This window comes from Bos grunniens, chromosome X (genome assembly GCF_055505025.1).
Source record: "Bos grunniens cultivar Pamir isolate PY7600 chromosome X, Bosgru_T2T1.0, whole genome shotgun sequence".
Lineage (NCBI taxonomy): Eukaryota > Metazoa > Chordata > Mammalia > Artiodactyla > Bovidae > Bos > Bos grunniens.
In genome coordinates this window covers 52,449,015-52,466,934 of record NC_141194.1, presented here as the reverse complement: position 1 = coordinate 52,466,934, position 17,920 = coordinate 52,449,015, and the positions used below count along the sequence as shown (strand labels likewise).

At 42.2% G+C, this 17,920-nt stretch overlaps 1 protein-coding gene across 4 annotated transcripts in view; it reads right to left on the bottom strand.

Moving 5' to 3' along the window:
• The window catches only part of LOC147340356 (uncharacterized), a 31,190-nt gene extending 14,725 nt beyond the window's left edge, over nucleotides 1–16,465 (bottom strand). Inside the window, exons 1-5 of one of the 4 annotated variants that reach the window (XM_086388703.1) lie at nucleotides 16,055–16,465; nucleotides 3,835–3,909; nucleotides 3,223–3,361; nucleotides 2,692–2,817; nucleotides 311–422 (exon numbers count right to left, since the gene is read on the bottom strand). In XM_086388703.1, the coding sequence (XP_086244829.1) occupies nucleotides 400–422; nucleotides 2,692–2,817; nucleotides 3,223–3,361; nucleotides 3,835–3,909; nucleotides 16,055–16,276 (585 nt within the window). In that variant the 5' untranslated portion in view covers nucleotides 16,277–16,465 and the 3' untranslated portion in view covers nucleotides 311–399. Of the gene's footprint in view, nucleotides 1–310; nucleotides 423–2,691; nucleotides 2,818–3,222; nucleotides 3,362–3,834; nucleotides 3,910–16,054 lie in introns of those variants that run through there. The other 3 variants (XM_086388704.1, XM_086388705.1, XM_086388706.1) reach the window with 3 other exon arrangements.
• Between the last annotated feature and the right edge of the window lie 1,455 nt (nucleotides 16,466–17,920).

The window sequence follows — 17,920 nt, the reverse complement described above, 5'->3', positions numbered from 1 at the left end:
AAAATGCCAATTATCACCTGCTTTAGTCAAGACTATTCTGGCTAGGTTTTTTCAATGCTGCAAAATGAGGACAGGTTTAAGGTTTAAGCCAGTAGAAACTGTTGATATTCAAATAATAGTATATTTTGAAAAGCAAAAATAATCTAGATCTAAATTTGTGGAATTAATATGCATATTTAGAGGAATTGTTGGACAGAAAATCTATATATAGACATTCCATCTCTACATACATCCTCACCTAGACAATAAAAATCACAAACCATCAATTTTCAGTAACATTAAATAGCCAGGGATAAATTTAACAAAAATGTGCAAGTAGAAAACGAAACTTTATTTCCACAACTTTAACAGTCAAATATACAAATAAGAACAGCATAAATCGTTTCAGTTTATCTTCTTTCAAGTAAATGGTTGCCCTTCACCTATAATACAAACATTACAAAAGTTCCTCAGCAGAACTTTGATGACAGGAGAGGTATACAAAGCTCACTGCAGTTGTAGTTTTACAAAATGGACTAAAACAAGAACACTAAGGGCGACGCTTTGGCTTACCTTCAGTTAATCCTCTCGAGATTCTATAGACTGTTCAAGCATATTACCAGTATTTGTGATGTTTAGTTATTTAGTTACTGGGGTATGTTAAATAATACTTGTTTTTCTACCCTATTAGCCATTTCATCAATATTCTAAAAATATCTGAGTTCCAGATTATCCTCAGTTTTAATTCTGTAATATACTAACTGTTAGTGTCTTGTTCATATTTCTTATTATGTATACTTGGGCTCTTTCCATTTTCTTCACAGTTATGTAAACTAAGAGGAGTGGACTAGCAGTTTGGGGTTGACAGATACAAACTATTACATTCAGAATGGATAAACAACAAGGTCCTACTATACAGCACAGGGAACTATGTCCAATCTCCTGTGATAAATCACAACGGAAAAGAATATTTTAAAATGTGTGTGTGTGTGTGTGTATATGGAAACTAGCACATTGTCTTTATTTATTAGTTGAGTTTATTTTCCTCTTCCTAACAATTCATACCTGTCTTTTATTAAGTATCTTTTCCTTTTTCCCTTAGGTTTATTCTGTTGCTCTTTTTCCTACCTTTTATGTTGGATGTAGGATTTTGTATTTATGTACCTTGTAATTTATGTATTTTTCTTTTTAAATACCACACATATTTAGGGCTAAGATTTTTTCTATGAGAACATTTTAATCATGTTCTGTAGTTACTTGAACGTAGTCTGAAAGTTGTATTTTTGTCTAAGTGTTCAAATGGAATGGAACAAAAATGTAAAGTGAAAATATTTAGAAGGCTAATACACAGTAAATTCTTCCCTAACTATGAAGTTCCTCCTTTAAAATCAGAACCATGCAATTCATTGTCAGCAATTCGGAAAACACGTATGTGAAAGATACTAAGTTGATTACGCAGGAAGAACTAGAGTTGCAATCTTTGACCTTCAGAACTTTTTAAATTCATGTATCAAAGGAAAAATAACATACTCGATATGGTTAGAGACAATTATATCTCATCTATCAAAGGAAAAATAACATACTCGATATGGTAAGAGACGATTATATCATGAGGCTCAGATTTTTATTAGTTCTTTAAGAGTGAGAGTGGGATGTAGAGCAAAAACCATCATAGTATTGTAAAGTAATGATCCTCCAATTAAAATAGGCAACAACCCCACCCCCCAAAAAATACCAAACATGGGGGCAGGTAGTGTGCTTAGCATATGTATCTTACTCACACCTGCCTTGAATATCACCGACTAAATGCACTCTCTCAACTTGATCAGCCACAGAAACAGGAAACTAGACTACCTTTTGCCATTTTATTATTCAGTCATTGCATGCTTTACTGGGGAAAGGATTTAAAATCCAACTGTCTTTTTAAGAGCTAGAGAATTCAGAATTTGAGAGAATTTAACAAACATCAAGAAGAATGTTGGCTCATTTTCTTAAAAAAATTAATTAATTTATTTTAATTGGAGGCCAATTACTTTACAATATTGTGGTGCTTTTTGCCATACATTGACATGAATCAGCCACAGGTGAACATGTGTCCCCCATAAGAAAATGAAATCTCAATTCCCCTGTTATAATTTGACTCAAGATGATATTTTATGATAAATAAATCATAAAAAACAGAGTATTCTTGTATGCATTCCATCGAAGAGAATCAGAGAATGCAAAAATTAGCATTGAAAACTTAGCATTTTAGTGTATCTGTTCTGAATTCACAACTTATATGAGTAAACTTGAGTTTAGAAGTTAACGGATTTCACAGAATCACACATGTTATGTTAAAGCTTGTACTAGAACCTACTTGAATGCCTGAGCATATTTCATATAAACTAATATTTATTACAAATGCATGCCATATTTGCTACAAGCAGAAATTATAAAAGAACCTAAAAATTATTAGCTGTTGCTTAAAATACTAATACAAGAGAAGAAAACGGTTCCCTATTTTCAATTCGATATGGCTTTGATCCTCTCTGTTTCTTTATTTGAAAGTGTGTAAGTCAGGCACTCAGGCATCTAGGGTCTGAACTATCTTTCAAAGAATATATGAACTCTGTTATTAAAATAATAGTAATGTTCCCTCTATATTAGTAAAGATATAATATTCTGAAAAAACAGAAACCACATAAATTACTTTCTGAATGGATGACGTACCTGCTTCTGGCATTTCAACAGGCTCTGTATTTGATGCAACCTCCTCCCTGACATCAGGACCATCTCCACCTTTACCCCCAGTCTTTGCCTCAGCCAATTCCTGGAGATCAGTTTCCAGGTGAGAATCTTTAACAAAAAATGTATCAATTCAGCTGTAAAGCATACAATATAAACAAGGGAATGATGATATTGATTCCCTCAGTATTATGAATTAAAAGTCTTAGGCTAGTATGGTAAAAATGTGATGAATGAGAACCTCAGGAGCATTATTCCAGGAATGTTTTGCTGGAGAAAAAGGAAAGCAGAATTTTCCGAATGCTATCACCATTTTCCTTTCCCAGGGTTGTCCTCAGACAACTTAGGTGCCCCTTTCTCTTTGTCTTGAAAACAAGGGAAAATTTGAGCGACCACACTAACCTGCAAACTATACTCTGCTCAGTTTTTTCGGAACTGTCTGAAGTCCTTTTCTAATGTTTCCTTTCCTCCTCTTACTGGTTATGTCTTAAGACATGATGCACACTTACACTTTACCTCCAGAGGCATCCTTCTCCTTCTCTTCATTATGATTCACCGGATCCTCTCCATTTACTTCCTCCTTCCCAAGTGTGATATCCTGAATCTCAGCTGGCGGTTCCTCTTGTTGAGGTTGCTCAACACTGGGCGGCTGGTCCTAGTAGAGAGTGCATGCAAATAAAAACTTTTTGTTGTTAATACATCTAATAGCATAAATATACATAATACATAGATATATCTGAGCATAAGTAAACCTAACAACATTTTCCCAACACAATTCTATGTACTTACTTTTAATAAAGTTACTCTTCCCACAGAGAAGAGTTAGCTCCCATAAGAGTTACCCAGAAAGACTTTGGAAGTTATTTAAATCTATGTTGGGATGGAAGTATGCAGTCTGTTGTTAATAAGCAGGAGGAGGGAGTCACTGGGCACATTTCCAGGGAATTTAACAGTATACTCATAGGCAACGCCAGACTGTACTATATCTGGATCAATGTTCCTTCCTAAGACAAACTGTCACCCTTTATCAGCATGGAAGACCTTTATCACTGCATCTGTACTACTTAACATGATTTTCTCAAAAATAAACTTGTATTAAGAGAAAACATCAAATGGTAAGGTACTCACAACCACAGGTTCATCCAGCTTGGGGAATCTTGATCTATAGGTCCCAATGTTGACGCCACTTGCCCACTGATATTTCTCCCGGAAAGTAGAATATTGTGATTTAGAAAATGTATTTAAGAGCACAGCTATATTTGATCACTTTTATGACCATATGTTGACTTATTTTTTTTAATGTGAAAATACTTTCAAAAGAAAATTCTGGTTAAGTTAAAGTGTACATGCATTCCAATTACACCAAATACAGTTGCTTGCAAAGCCATTTTTGTCTTTGCTATGCTGGCAGAGAAATCACCTTAAGGTACAAAGGAAGGCTGACTTTTTGTGAGGAAGTTTGATTTCACAACAGAATTCTCCATCATGAAGATATTTAGTGAAATACTGCTAGGAATTTAAAAATTCAGGACTATTGCTCTTGTCACACTCCTATTCACCAGACCTATTTCCCCCAACTCCCTTGGAATTCAGTTGGAACACGAAGAAAGGCTCAGTCTTTACAGCCTGACTATGGGATTTTCTCAGTGTCTGTGGCTGAGGTGAGTCTGCATGCAGAGCAACCGGTCCACGTCTCTCTTGGCACCTTACCACAAAACTCGTGATACATATGTATTATATGATTGTATGTTATGTATTATATGATTTCATGTCAATGGGTTTCTGGAAAAGGCACAACTATAGGCAGAGAAATATGTCTGTGGTTGCCAGGGTATAGGAGTGGAGGAAGGAGTCTGAAAGGAAATAGCCCAAGGGGGCATTTTCAAACCAATGGGACGTTTTCTACATTTTTATTGTGGTAGCATTTACACAATGGTATGCATATGTCAAAACTCGACAAACGGTAATGCTTTAATGCATTGTCTTCCATGGTATATAAATTATATCTCAATACTTCTCACTTTTTTAAAAAAGGAAAAGGATCTTTCAAGTATGTAAATACTGGTTATTGTATCCATCTAGAACTTGAGCTCATAAACATAAAAGTCTTATTTGAAATTCTTCCGAGACCCGGCCAAATTCCAGGATTCCCCATGACACCTTTGTACCCTTATGACAGGACACAGAAACTGGGTCTTAACCACGTTTACAATTCCGTCTCTTCACGTCAATTCAACATTCTTGCTGAGGTCTGTCCATTTTACTTCGAAAATGTCTAATGCATCGACTTTTCCCCATGTCCACCACATCTGCTCTAGTCCAAAGCTCCCCTCCATTTAATTGTCAACCCCCTTCTAAAGGGTCTCTCACATCCATTCAGGGTGCCTGTCTCCCACTCACCACTCTCTCCCTCCCTCTCTTACAGTTCCAGAACTGTTTATGACTTTCTAGATAAAGCCTACTGTCCTACACAAGAACTTGAAGGTATGGTCTAGCCCTTGCCCAGCTTGCTAACATCATGGAAAGTAGAGAATCCTCTTCTTGTCTCTCTTATTGGGCTTCATTCATACCCTCCAATTTCTCAAGCTTAGATTGTCCCATATTTCTGAAGCTTCCAGTTAGTAGACTCCTTCAAGCTAGGCTTCAACAGTATATGGAACGAGAACTTCCAGATATACAAGCTGGTTTTGAAGAGGCACAGAAACAAGAGATCAAATTGCAACCTTCATTAGATCATGGGGAAAGCAAGGGAATTCCAGAAACACATCTACTTCTGCTTCATTGACTAGACTACCTCAAGGCTTCTGACTGTGTGGATCACAACAAACTGTGGAAAATTCTTAGAGATGGGAGTACCAGACTAGCTGACCTGTCTCCTGAGAAACCTGTATGAGGGTTAAGAAGTAACAGTTAGAATAAAACATGGAACAATGGACTGGTTCAAAATTGGGAAAGGAGTAAGACAAGGTTGTATAGTGTCACTTTGCTTATTCAACTTACACGCAGAGCACATCATGGGAAATGCTGGGCTGGATGAGTCACAAGCTGGAATCAAGGTTGCTGTCAGAAATATCAACAAGCTCAGATATGCAGATCATACCACTCTAATGGCAGAAACTGAAGAGGAACTAAAGAACCTCTTGATACGGGTGAAAGAGGAGAATGAAAAGGCTGGCTTAAAACTCAACATTCAAAAATATAAGATTATGCCATCTACTCCTATCATTTCACAGAAAACAGAAGTGGGGAAGTGGATGCACGGACACATTTAATTTTGGAGGCTCCAAAATCACTGTGGATGGTGATTGCTGCCATGTATTAAGACACTTGATCCTTGGAACAACAGCTATGACAAAGCTAGTATGCATAAATGCTCATTGCTTCAGTCGTGTCTGACTCTTTATGACTCCATGGACCGTAGCCTGCCAGGTGCTGCTGTCCATGGGATTCTCCAGGCGAGAATACTTTAATGGATTGCCATGCCCTCCTCCCATGGGGCATGGCAAGGCATCTTCCCAACCCAGGGGTGAAACCCATGTCTTCTGCATCCCATGCATTGCAGGGAGGGTTTTGTTTTTGTTTTTGCCAATTTATGCATGTTTTAATTGAAGGATAATTGCTTTACAGAATTTTGTTGTTTTCTGTCAAACATCAACAAGAATCAGCCATAGATACACCCATGCAGGTGGATTCTTTACCACTGAGCCACCAGGGAAGCCTATGTCAAACCTAGACAGCATAGTATAAAGCAGAGACATCACTTTGCCAACAAAGGTCCGTATAGTCAAAACTATGGCTTTTTCAGTAGTCATGTACAGATGTGTGAGTTCGATCATTAAGAAGGCTGAGTGACAAAGAATTGACGCTTTCGGTTTGTGGTGCTGGAGAAGACACTTGAGAATCCCTCAGACAGCAAGGATATAAAAACAGCCCATCCTAAAGGAAACCAACTGTGAACATTCAGTGGAAGGACCGATGCTGAAGCTGAAGCTCCAATACTTTAGCCACCTGATGGGAACAGACGACTCACAGGAAAAGACCCTGATGCTGGTGATCAGGGTAGGAAGCCTAAAGCAAGTTATGCCCTGGTGACTGCTGAACAGGTTTTAGAAGCAAAATCTCTCCCCCAGAGAACCAGTGCCATTAGCGGAACTTATGGCTCTGACCCAAGTTCTAGAGCTAAGCGAAGGGCAGCGAGCAAATATCTTCACTGATTCTAAGTACGCTTATTTGACTTTACACACTCATGCTGCAATATGGAAAGAAAAACAGTTTAAAAGGGCAACTGGAGAAATTATTGAGCATTTCAGAGAGATCCAGAGACTTGTAACGACTATATATTGTCCTAAAGGAGTAGCTGATACGCATTGCAAAGGGCACAGCAGGGATGGGAGTAAAGTAGCTGAAGGTAATCAGCTGGCTGATTGTCAAGCCAGAAAAGTGGCACTTTAGGAAACCCCTTCACTGCAGATGCCTTTGATCTGGACAGGTCCTGTGGAACAGGAAAAACCGCAATATACTGAGGAAGAATTAGAAAGATATGAGAAAAGAGGAGCAAAGATTACTGATAAAGGATGGCTACAGTCCAAGGATGGACGATTAATAATTCCTGAAAAGACTCAATGGAAAATTCTTAAGGGTTTACACCAGAGTTTTCATTTAGGTGTAGAGAGTACTTAACAGATAGCTTCTCATTTGTTTGAAGGTAAAAATGTAGTGAAAACTTTAAAGGACATTATCAAAAGATGTGAGGTTTGTCAGAAAAATAACCCAAAGACTGAAAAGCTAGCTAAATCTGGATTACAACCAAGTGGAAAATATCCTGGAGAAGACTGGGAAACTGATTTAACTCACATGCCACAAGCTAATGGATATTCTTGCTCACAAGTTTGGGTGGATATTTTCCTGGATGGATTGAGCCTTTTCCCTGTTGCAGTGAACACGCTAAGGAGGTTATAAGAATTTTAATCCATGAAATTATCCCCAGGTTTGGGCTGCCACGGAGGCTTCAGAGTGACAATGGCATCACCTTTGAAGCTGCTCTAACTCAGGGGGTGTCTAAAGCTCTAGGAATAGAATCTCACTTACACTGTTCCTGGAGACCCCAATCCTCAGGAAAGGTTGAAACAGCTAACGACATTATCAAAAGACATCTGTGCACATTAACTCAAGAGACACAGGACAATTGGATTAAAGTTCTACCCATAGCTTTAATGAGGGCTGGGACTGCCCCCCCAAAAGGAGGGGCTGTCCCCCTTTGAATGTATTTATGGAAGGCCTTTCTTATGCACAGACATTGTTATAGACCCTGAAGCCTTAGAATTAACTAATTATGTAACTCAGCTCTCAGTTTTTCAACAGGCATTAATGGAATTCCAGCAGGTGACTCCTGACCTAGCCTCTGCATCAAACAAGCCCTCATTTGAGCCAGGAACAGAGGTCCTGATAAAAACACTGGGATCTGGGGGCCAATCCCTCAAACCCCTCTGGGAAGGCCCTTACCAGCTTATTCTTTCTTCTCCCACAGCTGTCAAAGTGCCAGGAATAGATTCATGGGTACATCACACTCGAGTTTAAGAGGTGGCACCCTGACCAGAACTAAGTCACGTCATTTTATGTCTTTCGTTTTTATGCTCTTTGTACTTTTCAGATGGCCCTGATAATCTATGTGAGCCTACTTCTGACTCCAAAAATCCTGAGTTTGCCGTTTGATCCTCAAGACAATGCCTTCCTGTCCTGGGCTCACTCCTATGCTGCATTCTACAATCTGTCTAACTGCTGGGTCTGCAGAGTGCTCCCCTCTTCATCAGTGGAAGGCTTCCCATGGTGGACATCTCCACTTCAAGGAAAAGACTTTCTCCAAGTCTGCGAATACCTTCGACAACAATCGTATGTGATGTCTCTTGTTAATCTGATGACATCTAACAACCCTAAGATGGACCGGTGCAACACTTTGTACTTTAATTATGGACATAACGTGGCTTTTAATTTTGATTATACATTGTCTTGGTTTAATGACTATTTCGCTACACAGAAGGTAAATGGGTCTAGATCTAGTGGCTTTTTACCTGATGTTTATCAAATATGGGATGATTGAGGTTATATGGCTAACTCCTGAAAAGGGACGTCTAATGTCTACTGCCCCTATATGCTGGGAACAAATAGAGCCATCCCCAGAAGTTAGCCAACAACTTAATTATAATGATTGGAAACAATTGGGACTTTTGCCTCAGGAAATATGCAAGGTAATCATTCCCGTATTTTCCAACCCCAGTTCAGGTCCTCCCTTTGCCTGGCCAGGCACTGATTGGGACTGGATATCTCAGTCACGCTGGCTAGCTCCAAATGGGACCTACTGGATATGTGGCTCTTACCTATGGGCAAGGCTTCCCCCTGGCTGCATAGGGAGATGAACCCTAGGTTTAGCTTTTACTCATGGCTTCATATTTTCAGAGCTTCCAGAAAAGCCTGCTAATTTACCACACCTTAAAACTCAGTGGGCAACGTCTGTATTTCACTGGTATGATTATTTGGCTGCAGTGTTTGTTCCCTCTCTGGGAACTACAGATGTTCTGCTATGAGTGGATGCTTTTGACTAATTTTACTCAACAGGTATTACAAGATTCTCAAAAAGCTATTTCAGCTCTTCAGTTCAGTTCAGTTGCTCAGTCGTGTCCGACTCTTTGCGACCCCATGAGTCGCAGCCCGCCAGGCCTCCCTGTCGATCCCCATCTCCTGCAGTTCACTCAAACTCACGTCCATGGAGTCGGTGATGCCCTCCAGCCATCTCATCCTCTGTCGTCCCCTTTTCCTCCTGCCCCCAATCCCTCCCAGCATCAGAGTCTTTTCCAATGAGTCAACTCTTCGCATGAGGTGGCCAAAGTACTGGAATTTCAGCTTTAGAATCATTCATTCCAAAGAACACCCAGGACTGATCTCCTTTAGAAAAGACTGGTTGGTAACATCGAAAAAAGATGTCCTTTTCATTATAGGGGACTGGAATGCAAAAGTAGGAATTCAGGAAACACCTGGAGTAACAGGCAAATTTGGCCTTGGATTATGGAATGAAGCAGGGCAAAGGCTAATAGAGTTTTGCCTAGAGAATGCACTGGTCATAGCAAACACCCTCTTCCAAAAACACAAGAGAAGAGTCTACACATGGACATCACCAGATGGTCAACACCGAAATCAGATTGATTATATTCTTTGCAGCCAAAGATGGAGCAGCTCTATACAGTCAGCAAAAACAAAACGAGCAGATGACTGTGGCTCAGATCATGAACTCCTTATTGCCAAATTCAGACTTAAATTGAAGAAAGTATGGAAAACCACTAGACCATTCAGGGAAACAAATCCCTTATGATCATACAGTGAAAGTGAGAAATAGATTTAAAGGACTAGATCTGATAGACAGTGCATGATGAACTATGGACGGTGTTTGTGACATTGTACAGGAGACAGGGATCAAGACCATCCCCATGGAAAAGAAATGCAAAAAAGCAAAGTGGCTGTCTGGGGACGCCTTACAAATAGCTGTGAAAAGAAGAGAAGTGAAAAACAAAGGAGAAAAGGAAAGATATAAGCATCTAAATGCAGAGTTCCAAAGAATAGCAAGGAGTGATAAGAAAGCCTTCCTCAGCGATCAATGCAAAGAAATAGAGAAAAACAACAGAATGGGAAATACTAGAGATCTCTTCAAGAATATTAGAGATACCAAGGGAACATTTCACACAAAGATGAGCTCGATAAAGAACAGAAATGGTATGGACCTAACAGAAGCAGAAGATATTAAGAACAGGCGGCAAGAATACACAGAAGAACTGTACAAAAAAGATCTTCACGACCAAGATAATCACGATGCTGTGATCACTCACCTAGAGCCAGACATCTTGGAATGTGAAGTCAAGTGGGCCTTAGAAAGCATCACTATGAACAAAGCTAGTGGAGGTGATGGAATTCCAGGTGAGCTATTTCAAATCCTGAAAGATGATGCTGTGAAAGTGCTGCACTCACTATGCCAGCAAATTTGGAAGACTCAGCAGTGGTCACAGGACTGGAAAAAGTCAGTTTTCATTCCAATCCCAAAGAAAGTCAATGCCAAAGATGCTCAAACTACCACACAATTGCACTCATCTCACACACCAGTAAAGTAATGCTCAAAATTCTCCACGCCAGGCTTCAGCAATACATGAACCATGAGCTTTCTGATGTTCAAGCTGATTTTAGAAAAAGCAGAGGAACCAGAGATCAAATTGGCAACATCTGCTGGATCATGGAAAAAGGAAGAGAGTTCCAGAAAACATTCTACTTCTGCTTTATTGACTATGCCAAAGCCTTTGACTGTGTGGGTCACAATCAACTGTGGGAAATTCTGAAAGAGATGGGAATACCAGACCACCTGACCTGCCTTTTGAGAAATCTGTATGCAGGTCAGGAAGCAACAGATAGAACTGGACATGGAACAACAGACTGGTTCCAAATAGGAAAAGGAGTACATCAAGGCTGTATATTGTCACCCTGCTTATTTAACTTATATGCAGAGTACATCATGAGAAACGCTGGGCTGGAAGAAGCACAAGCTGGAATCAAGATTGCCGGGAGAAATATCAATAACCTCAGATATGCAGATGACACCACCTTTATGGCAGAAAGTGAAGAGGAACTAAAAAGCCTCTTGAAGAAAGTGAAAGAGGAGAGTGAAAAAATTGCCTTAAAGCTTAACATTGAGAAAACGAAGATCATGGCATCTCGTCCCATCACTTCATGGCAGATAGATGGGGAAACAGTGACAGACTTTATTTTTGGGGGCTCCAAAATCACTGCAGATGGTGATTGCAGCCATTAAATTAAAAGACGCTTACTCCTTGAAAGGAAAGTTATGACCAACCTAGATTGCATATTCAAAAGCAGAGACATTACTTTGCCAACAAAGGTCCGTCTAGTCAAGGCTATGGTTTTTCCAGTAGTCATGTATGGATGTGAGAGTTGGACTGTGAAGAAAGCTGATCGGCGAAGAATTGATGCTTTTTAAGTGTGGTGTTGGTGAAGACTCCTGAGAGTCCCTTGGACTGGAAGGAGATCCAACCATTCCATTCTAAAGGAGATCAGTCCTGGGTGTTCTTTGGAAGGAATGATGCTGCAGCTGAAACTCCAGTACTTTGGCCACCTCATGCGAAGAGTTGACTCATTGGAAAAGACCCTGATGTTGGGAGGGATTGAGGGCAGGAGGAGAAGGAGACTACAGAGGATCAGAAGGCTGGATGGCATCACCGACTCAACGGATGTTGAGTCTGAGTGAACTGTGGGAGTTGATGATGGACAGGGCTGCCTGGTGTGCTGTGATTCATGGGGTCGTAAAGAGTCAGACACGACTGAGCGACTGAACTGAACTGAACTGAGTGTTTCCATGTGGTTAAAGGGGGAATGAGGCGCAGAGGCACTACATAACTTGTTCAGTGTCTCCAGCATTAAGGGAGCCAGAGGTCTGGATGCACTGTGGAAAACTCTGTGTGTTCTGTATTTATCAGTCAAGAGTAAGATCCAATGGCTATGGCAAAATATGTAGAATAACAGCTAGCACATAACACAAATTGATCTTACATCATAGAAATGCACACTAAATAGAAATCTGATTTCTTCAGAAATCTTTCAAATGGAGGCTTGACAAGACTGGCATCAGGATGTTTTGTAGACACGATGGTCTCAGAGCCTCCTCAGAACATCAGACAGCATGTCAGTGAGTCTCCTAGACTGGTGGTCTTGGGTTTGTGCATCAGAGAAAGCAGGAAACCCCTGTCACATGCTCTCAATGGAGACAGAGCCTGGAAGCAGGCAAAATTAGACCATGCCTCTGCTCTGGTAGTGCCTAGACAAGTTGTCCATGTCAATCAGAACTGAGGAATTCTTTTAAAAAGTGCAGATTCCATGATCTACACTCAGTGAATCTCACTCAGTGGGGCTACAACAGTGCCCCAGAATCTGTGAGATTTCACTACACTTGGGAAACTCTCAGGGACTTTATTAAACCCCTTTGGTAGGGAGACTGTCAGCAAAATAAGGGAAATAATGATCAGAACAGATATTAGAAAAAATATGTAGATAAGCAACAAAACCCAAAGCTGGCTCTTTCAAAAGGTCAATATGAATTCATAAGTTTCCACCCACAAGAATTAAAAAAAAAAAGATAACTAAAGACAAAACTTACCAATATCAGGAAAGAAATAGGTTACAGATGCGGATGACCACAAACTGAGGGAGAAACTGAAAGAGCAGCACCAGGCCCCTTTCGATGAGAGCTACGTGCCAAACCCAGCCCATTACAAGATTCCTTGACATTCAGGAGCACGCCAAGTAGATTTCCATGCCAGGACTGTTGCATTTATTGTTCCTTCTGCCTGGAATGCTCTTCTCTTAGGTAACCCCACAGCCTGCTCCCTTACTTCCTCCAGATCTCTGCTTACTTGCCATCTTTCAGGGAGTCTTTCCCTCATTATCTTGAAGAAAATAATAACATCATATCTACATACACCTTTTCCCCTGATCTAGCAATATGTTTCTTCATAGCGCCTGCCACCCTTGATTATTTACTGACCACCAAGTCTATGAAATGAGAGACTTGGTTGAAATGGCAACCCACTCCAGTGTTCTTGCCTGGAGAATCTCAGGGACTGGCAGGGGCCTGGTGGGCTGCGGTCTATGGGGTCGCACAGAGTTGGACACGACTGAAGCGACTTAGCAGCAGCAGCAGTACTGTCCCAAACTCCTTCAAAACCACTATGAGGTACCATTTCACGCCAGTCAGAATGGCTGTGATCCAAAAGTCTACAAGTAATAAATGCTGGAGAGGGTGTGGAGAAAAGGGAGCCCTCTTACACTGCTGGTGGGAATGCAAACTAGTACAGCCACTATGGAGAACAGTGTGGAGAATCCTTAAAAAACTGGAAATAGAACTGCCTTATGATCCAGCAATCCCACTGCTGGGCATACACACTGAGGAAACCAGAAGGGAAAGAGACACATGTACCCCAATGTTCATCGCAGCACTGTTTAAAATAATAGCCAGGACATGGAAGCAACCTAGATGTCAATCAGCAGATGAATGGATAAGAAAGCTATGTTACATATACACAATGGAGTATTACTCAGCCATTAAAAAGAATACATTTGAATCAGTCCTAATGAGGTGGATGAAACCGGAGCCTATTATACAGAGTGAAGTAAACCAGAAGGAAAAACACCAATACAGTATACTAACGCATATATACGGAATTTAGAAAGATGGTAACAATAACCCTGTGTACGAGACAGCAAAAGAGACACTGATGTATAGAACAGTCTTATGGACTCTGTGGGAGAGGGAGAGGGTGGGAAGATTTGGGAGAATGGCATTGAAACATGTAAAATATCATGTATGAAACGAGATGCCAGTCCAGGTTCGATGCACGATACTGGATGCTTGGGGCTAGGGCACTGGGACGACCCAGAGGGATGGTATGGGGAGGGAGGAGGGAGGAGGGTTCAGGATGGGGAACACAGGTATACCTGTGGCGGATTCATTTTGATATTTGGCAAAACTAATACAATTATGTAAAGTTTAAAAATAAAATAAAATAAAAAAGAAATAGTGCTCAGGTCTATGGCAGGTGCTCAGATAACATTTGCTGAAGGACAGTCTGGAGCCAGGTCCTTTACACACATTGCTAACATGCACAGGTACCCTCCAAGATGGGCACTGGCCCCATTGTATTAATTATGATACAAACTGAGATTTCAGGAGACAAGTGATACACTCAACAACACAGTCAGCATGTCAGGTTCCAGGCTTCAGAATCATATCTGCCAGCTTCCAAATCCTCAGTTCCCGGACAGAGACTTCACAGCCAAGAACATAAGAGGTTTTATATCTAACACAAAGACTCCAAACAGCTCAGATACCCAGAAACACCAAAAAGAGCTCACTGAATCTCTGCACAGAGAGTGCACAACTCGTCTCAGACCCTCAAACACAACTGAGACCATAACCATACACACTGTGACAAAGACCCTCCAAACAGACCTAAGTCTTCCAGACAGAAACAAAGGAGAACTGCACAGATACTTCACATCATGGAGACTGACTCCCAAACCACTCGACACTTACCGACCTAACACAAAACACCCTAAACAGAAAGACAGACGTTTTAATAATAACTCAGGAACACAATATAATCTTAAGATTAATTTCCTAGACAAATGAAAAACTTGCAACCTGTGCATAGATCCCCAAGCAGCTGATAGTTTACACCTTTACACTGACCCATCCTTAAAGCAGCACAGAGGCATCACAACTTCGGAACGCAGAATCAAAAGCTCAGTGATCTCACATTCTGGGGTGCAGACGCCTACACAGAGATCTCACTCTCAGGGACTGAAAAGCCAGCAAGCTCCAAAGATGCACATCCCGGTATACAGGCACACATCCTAGAGGCTTTGTACTATGGCTCACAAAATCCGCTCAGATCAAATATCCCATCACTCACAACCCTGCCAAAAGGCTCAAGGGGATCAAATGTACCCAAACAACACCTGTGTTGTCACACGAAGCAATACACAATCCCAAGCTGCCAGATACAGTTTATTCTCCAGGGAGAGACACCAAACTCAGAGACCTCTCCCTGGACATGAATTGCATGCATTTGTGTGAATGACGGAGAAGGCACTGGAGACCCACTCCAGTACTCTTGCCTGGAAAACCCCGTGGACGGAGGAGCCTGGTAGGCTGTAGTCCATGGGGTCGCTAAGAGTCGGACACGACTTCACTTTCACTTTCACTTTTCACTTTCAAGGACTGGAGAAGGAAATGGCAAGTCACTCCAGTGTTCTTGCCTGGAGAATCCCAGGGACGGGGGAGCCTGGTGGGCTGCCGTCTATGGGGTCGCACAGAGTCCGACACGACTGAAGTGACTTAGCAGCAGCAGCTGTGTGAATGACCCTGCACTGCCACAGGATCCAGACTGAGCGGAGCTAAACCAGGATGAAATGCCATCACCATGCACAGCCAGCGACTGGGCCAAACCTCGCCACTAACCAGGGCACCTATTAGACCCCTTTGGAAAAAGCAATAAGACTCGGAGGAAAATTGTTTGCTCTGAAAAGTCGCGCACGCCAACGCAGGCGCACGCGTATACAGGCGCCTCTCGCCCTCAGTTCCTGTTCTGCGACCACACTGCCTGCAATCACGCGGTGGCCAATCACAGCCCAGAACGCTTCCCTGACTCCACAACCAGACAGCCAGTCTCTCGCTCCGTAGTCGTCCCACCAACGAAGGGGTGGAGTTGAAAAAGAGACGGAGAAAGTTTCCGCTTAATACCTGTGTCCACTCGGATTCAAAAGCAGTGGGAAGACGAAGAGGAGCGAGTGGGGATGGACCTAGTGGCGCCATGAGTGCCGCTGCTGGGAACTGTGGTCCGTGCCCGACGCGGTGTAAGGGGACCCTCTCTGTTGTCACACGCCCTCTCCCAATGGTACCTTCCAGAGTGGGTGGTCTTTCTGCTACCCCTCGGTGGTACATCCCAGGACAGAACTGTTTCATCTTCTGCGGCCCTTGCTGGTGGGATTGGGGAACAGCAGATACAGATGCCTGTGGACCATTCCAGGAGGATCCACAAAGGGCAGAAGGGCAAGGTTAGGGGGAAAACCCCACAGATTCCTGCAATTTGGGACTCAGAAAAAAGTCTTCGTAAACTGAAGATTACGTCTCTATGGGGATCACTGTCGTAACAGAGAGCATGGAAAACACTTTATCTTTGCTGGGCATTGTGATTGTGCTTTCCTGTTCAATACAGAATAGCTCTCATGGGGGAAAGCCAGCCTTAGTCCCCCAATGGGCAGAATAGATAAAGCTTCCGACTGGGATCTGCAGGCCTGGCTTGGGAAAGCCCTCTGTCGCTGACTGCGAGTAATATGTGGAAGAGACAACAGGACCTTCCATGCTCTTAGGAAAGGGGTCAACTCTGAGAGGACCCAAGGACACCACCACGTAGGTGAGATAAAGACCATGGCTTTGTCACCATCTTGTCATCCCTGAATATGTTTTGTAGCAGAATCCTCAGCCTGTCTAGCTATGCCTCTCTCAACAAGTTTAAATTTGTTTGTTCATTCCATCATTCATGCATTCTCTCCAAAGTATGCATTAAGCACAACTCTGTATGTTAGGACAGAGAAAATCAACCTTTTCCTCATGGAGCTTACATTCTGTTGGGATCATGTGGTCCCTAAATACAAGTAATGTATCAGGTGTTTGTAAGTGCCGTGATTAAAATTAAATCGGGATAGTGAAATAGAGAGAGGGGGTGATATTTAGAAAGAGTGGTCAGGGAAGTTCTAAGATTGTGACATTTGAGCAACAGCCTAGAGGAGATATGCCTATCCGGGAGAAAAGTATCCTAGACAGAGGTAAGGCCAGTGGAAAAGCTGGGGAGTAGAACCCTGTGTAGTGTGTATGAAAACAGTGAGGAGGGCAATGTGACAGGCACAGCATGATGGAGGGAGAGTGAAGAGATTGGGTGACAGAAGTGATGAGGGCCAGGTCTGTTGGCCGTTCTGGCCATTGGGAGGATTTGGACTTGAACCACAGGAGGGTTCTTATCAGAGAAGTCCCCAGGCTTCTTTCCGAGGCCCAGATCACACATGACTGTTGAAGAGCCCTTGGTTTATTTGAAGAAAAACCCTTCCCCACCCCTTCTGCAGCTCAGCATGACTTTCCTGGAATCCCCTACACTCAAGGGGAATGCCTCCTCCTGCTTCTAGTGAACATCCATGTCAACCGAAGGTATTCTCAGGAGAGACAGGGCAAGGACCCTCTTGGTGTGACTGAGGGCACATTGAGTCTTACAAAGGCAGAGAGGCATGATATAAGAGGCACAGAGATGGCAGGGAGAAAGACAAAGATAGAGCATTAGACAGGGACGGAGAGACTACTTCTGGCAGCAACCTGTCCCCACTTAGTTAGCACCCACCTCCAGGCCCCCAGCTCTGCTACTGGATGATGTACAGTACATTTTCCCTATAGGAGAAAAGAAGCTCCTCCGCAGGGACTCTCTCTAGGGAATGACTCAGTCGCCCATAGCCTGGGCCTTAATCATGCTCCCTTCATCCACATCAGGGGCCTCTGCCCATCAAGACAAGGACATGCTCCATTCCTGGGGAGGCTCATGCTGTACACAGGGTCCCTCAC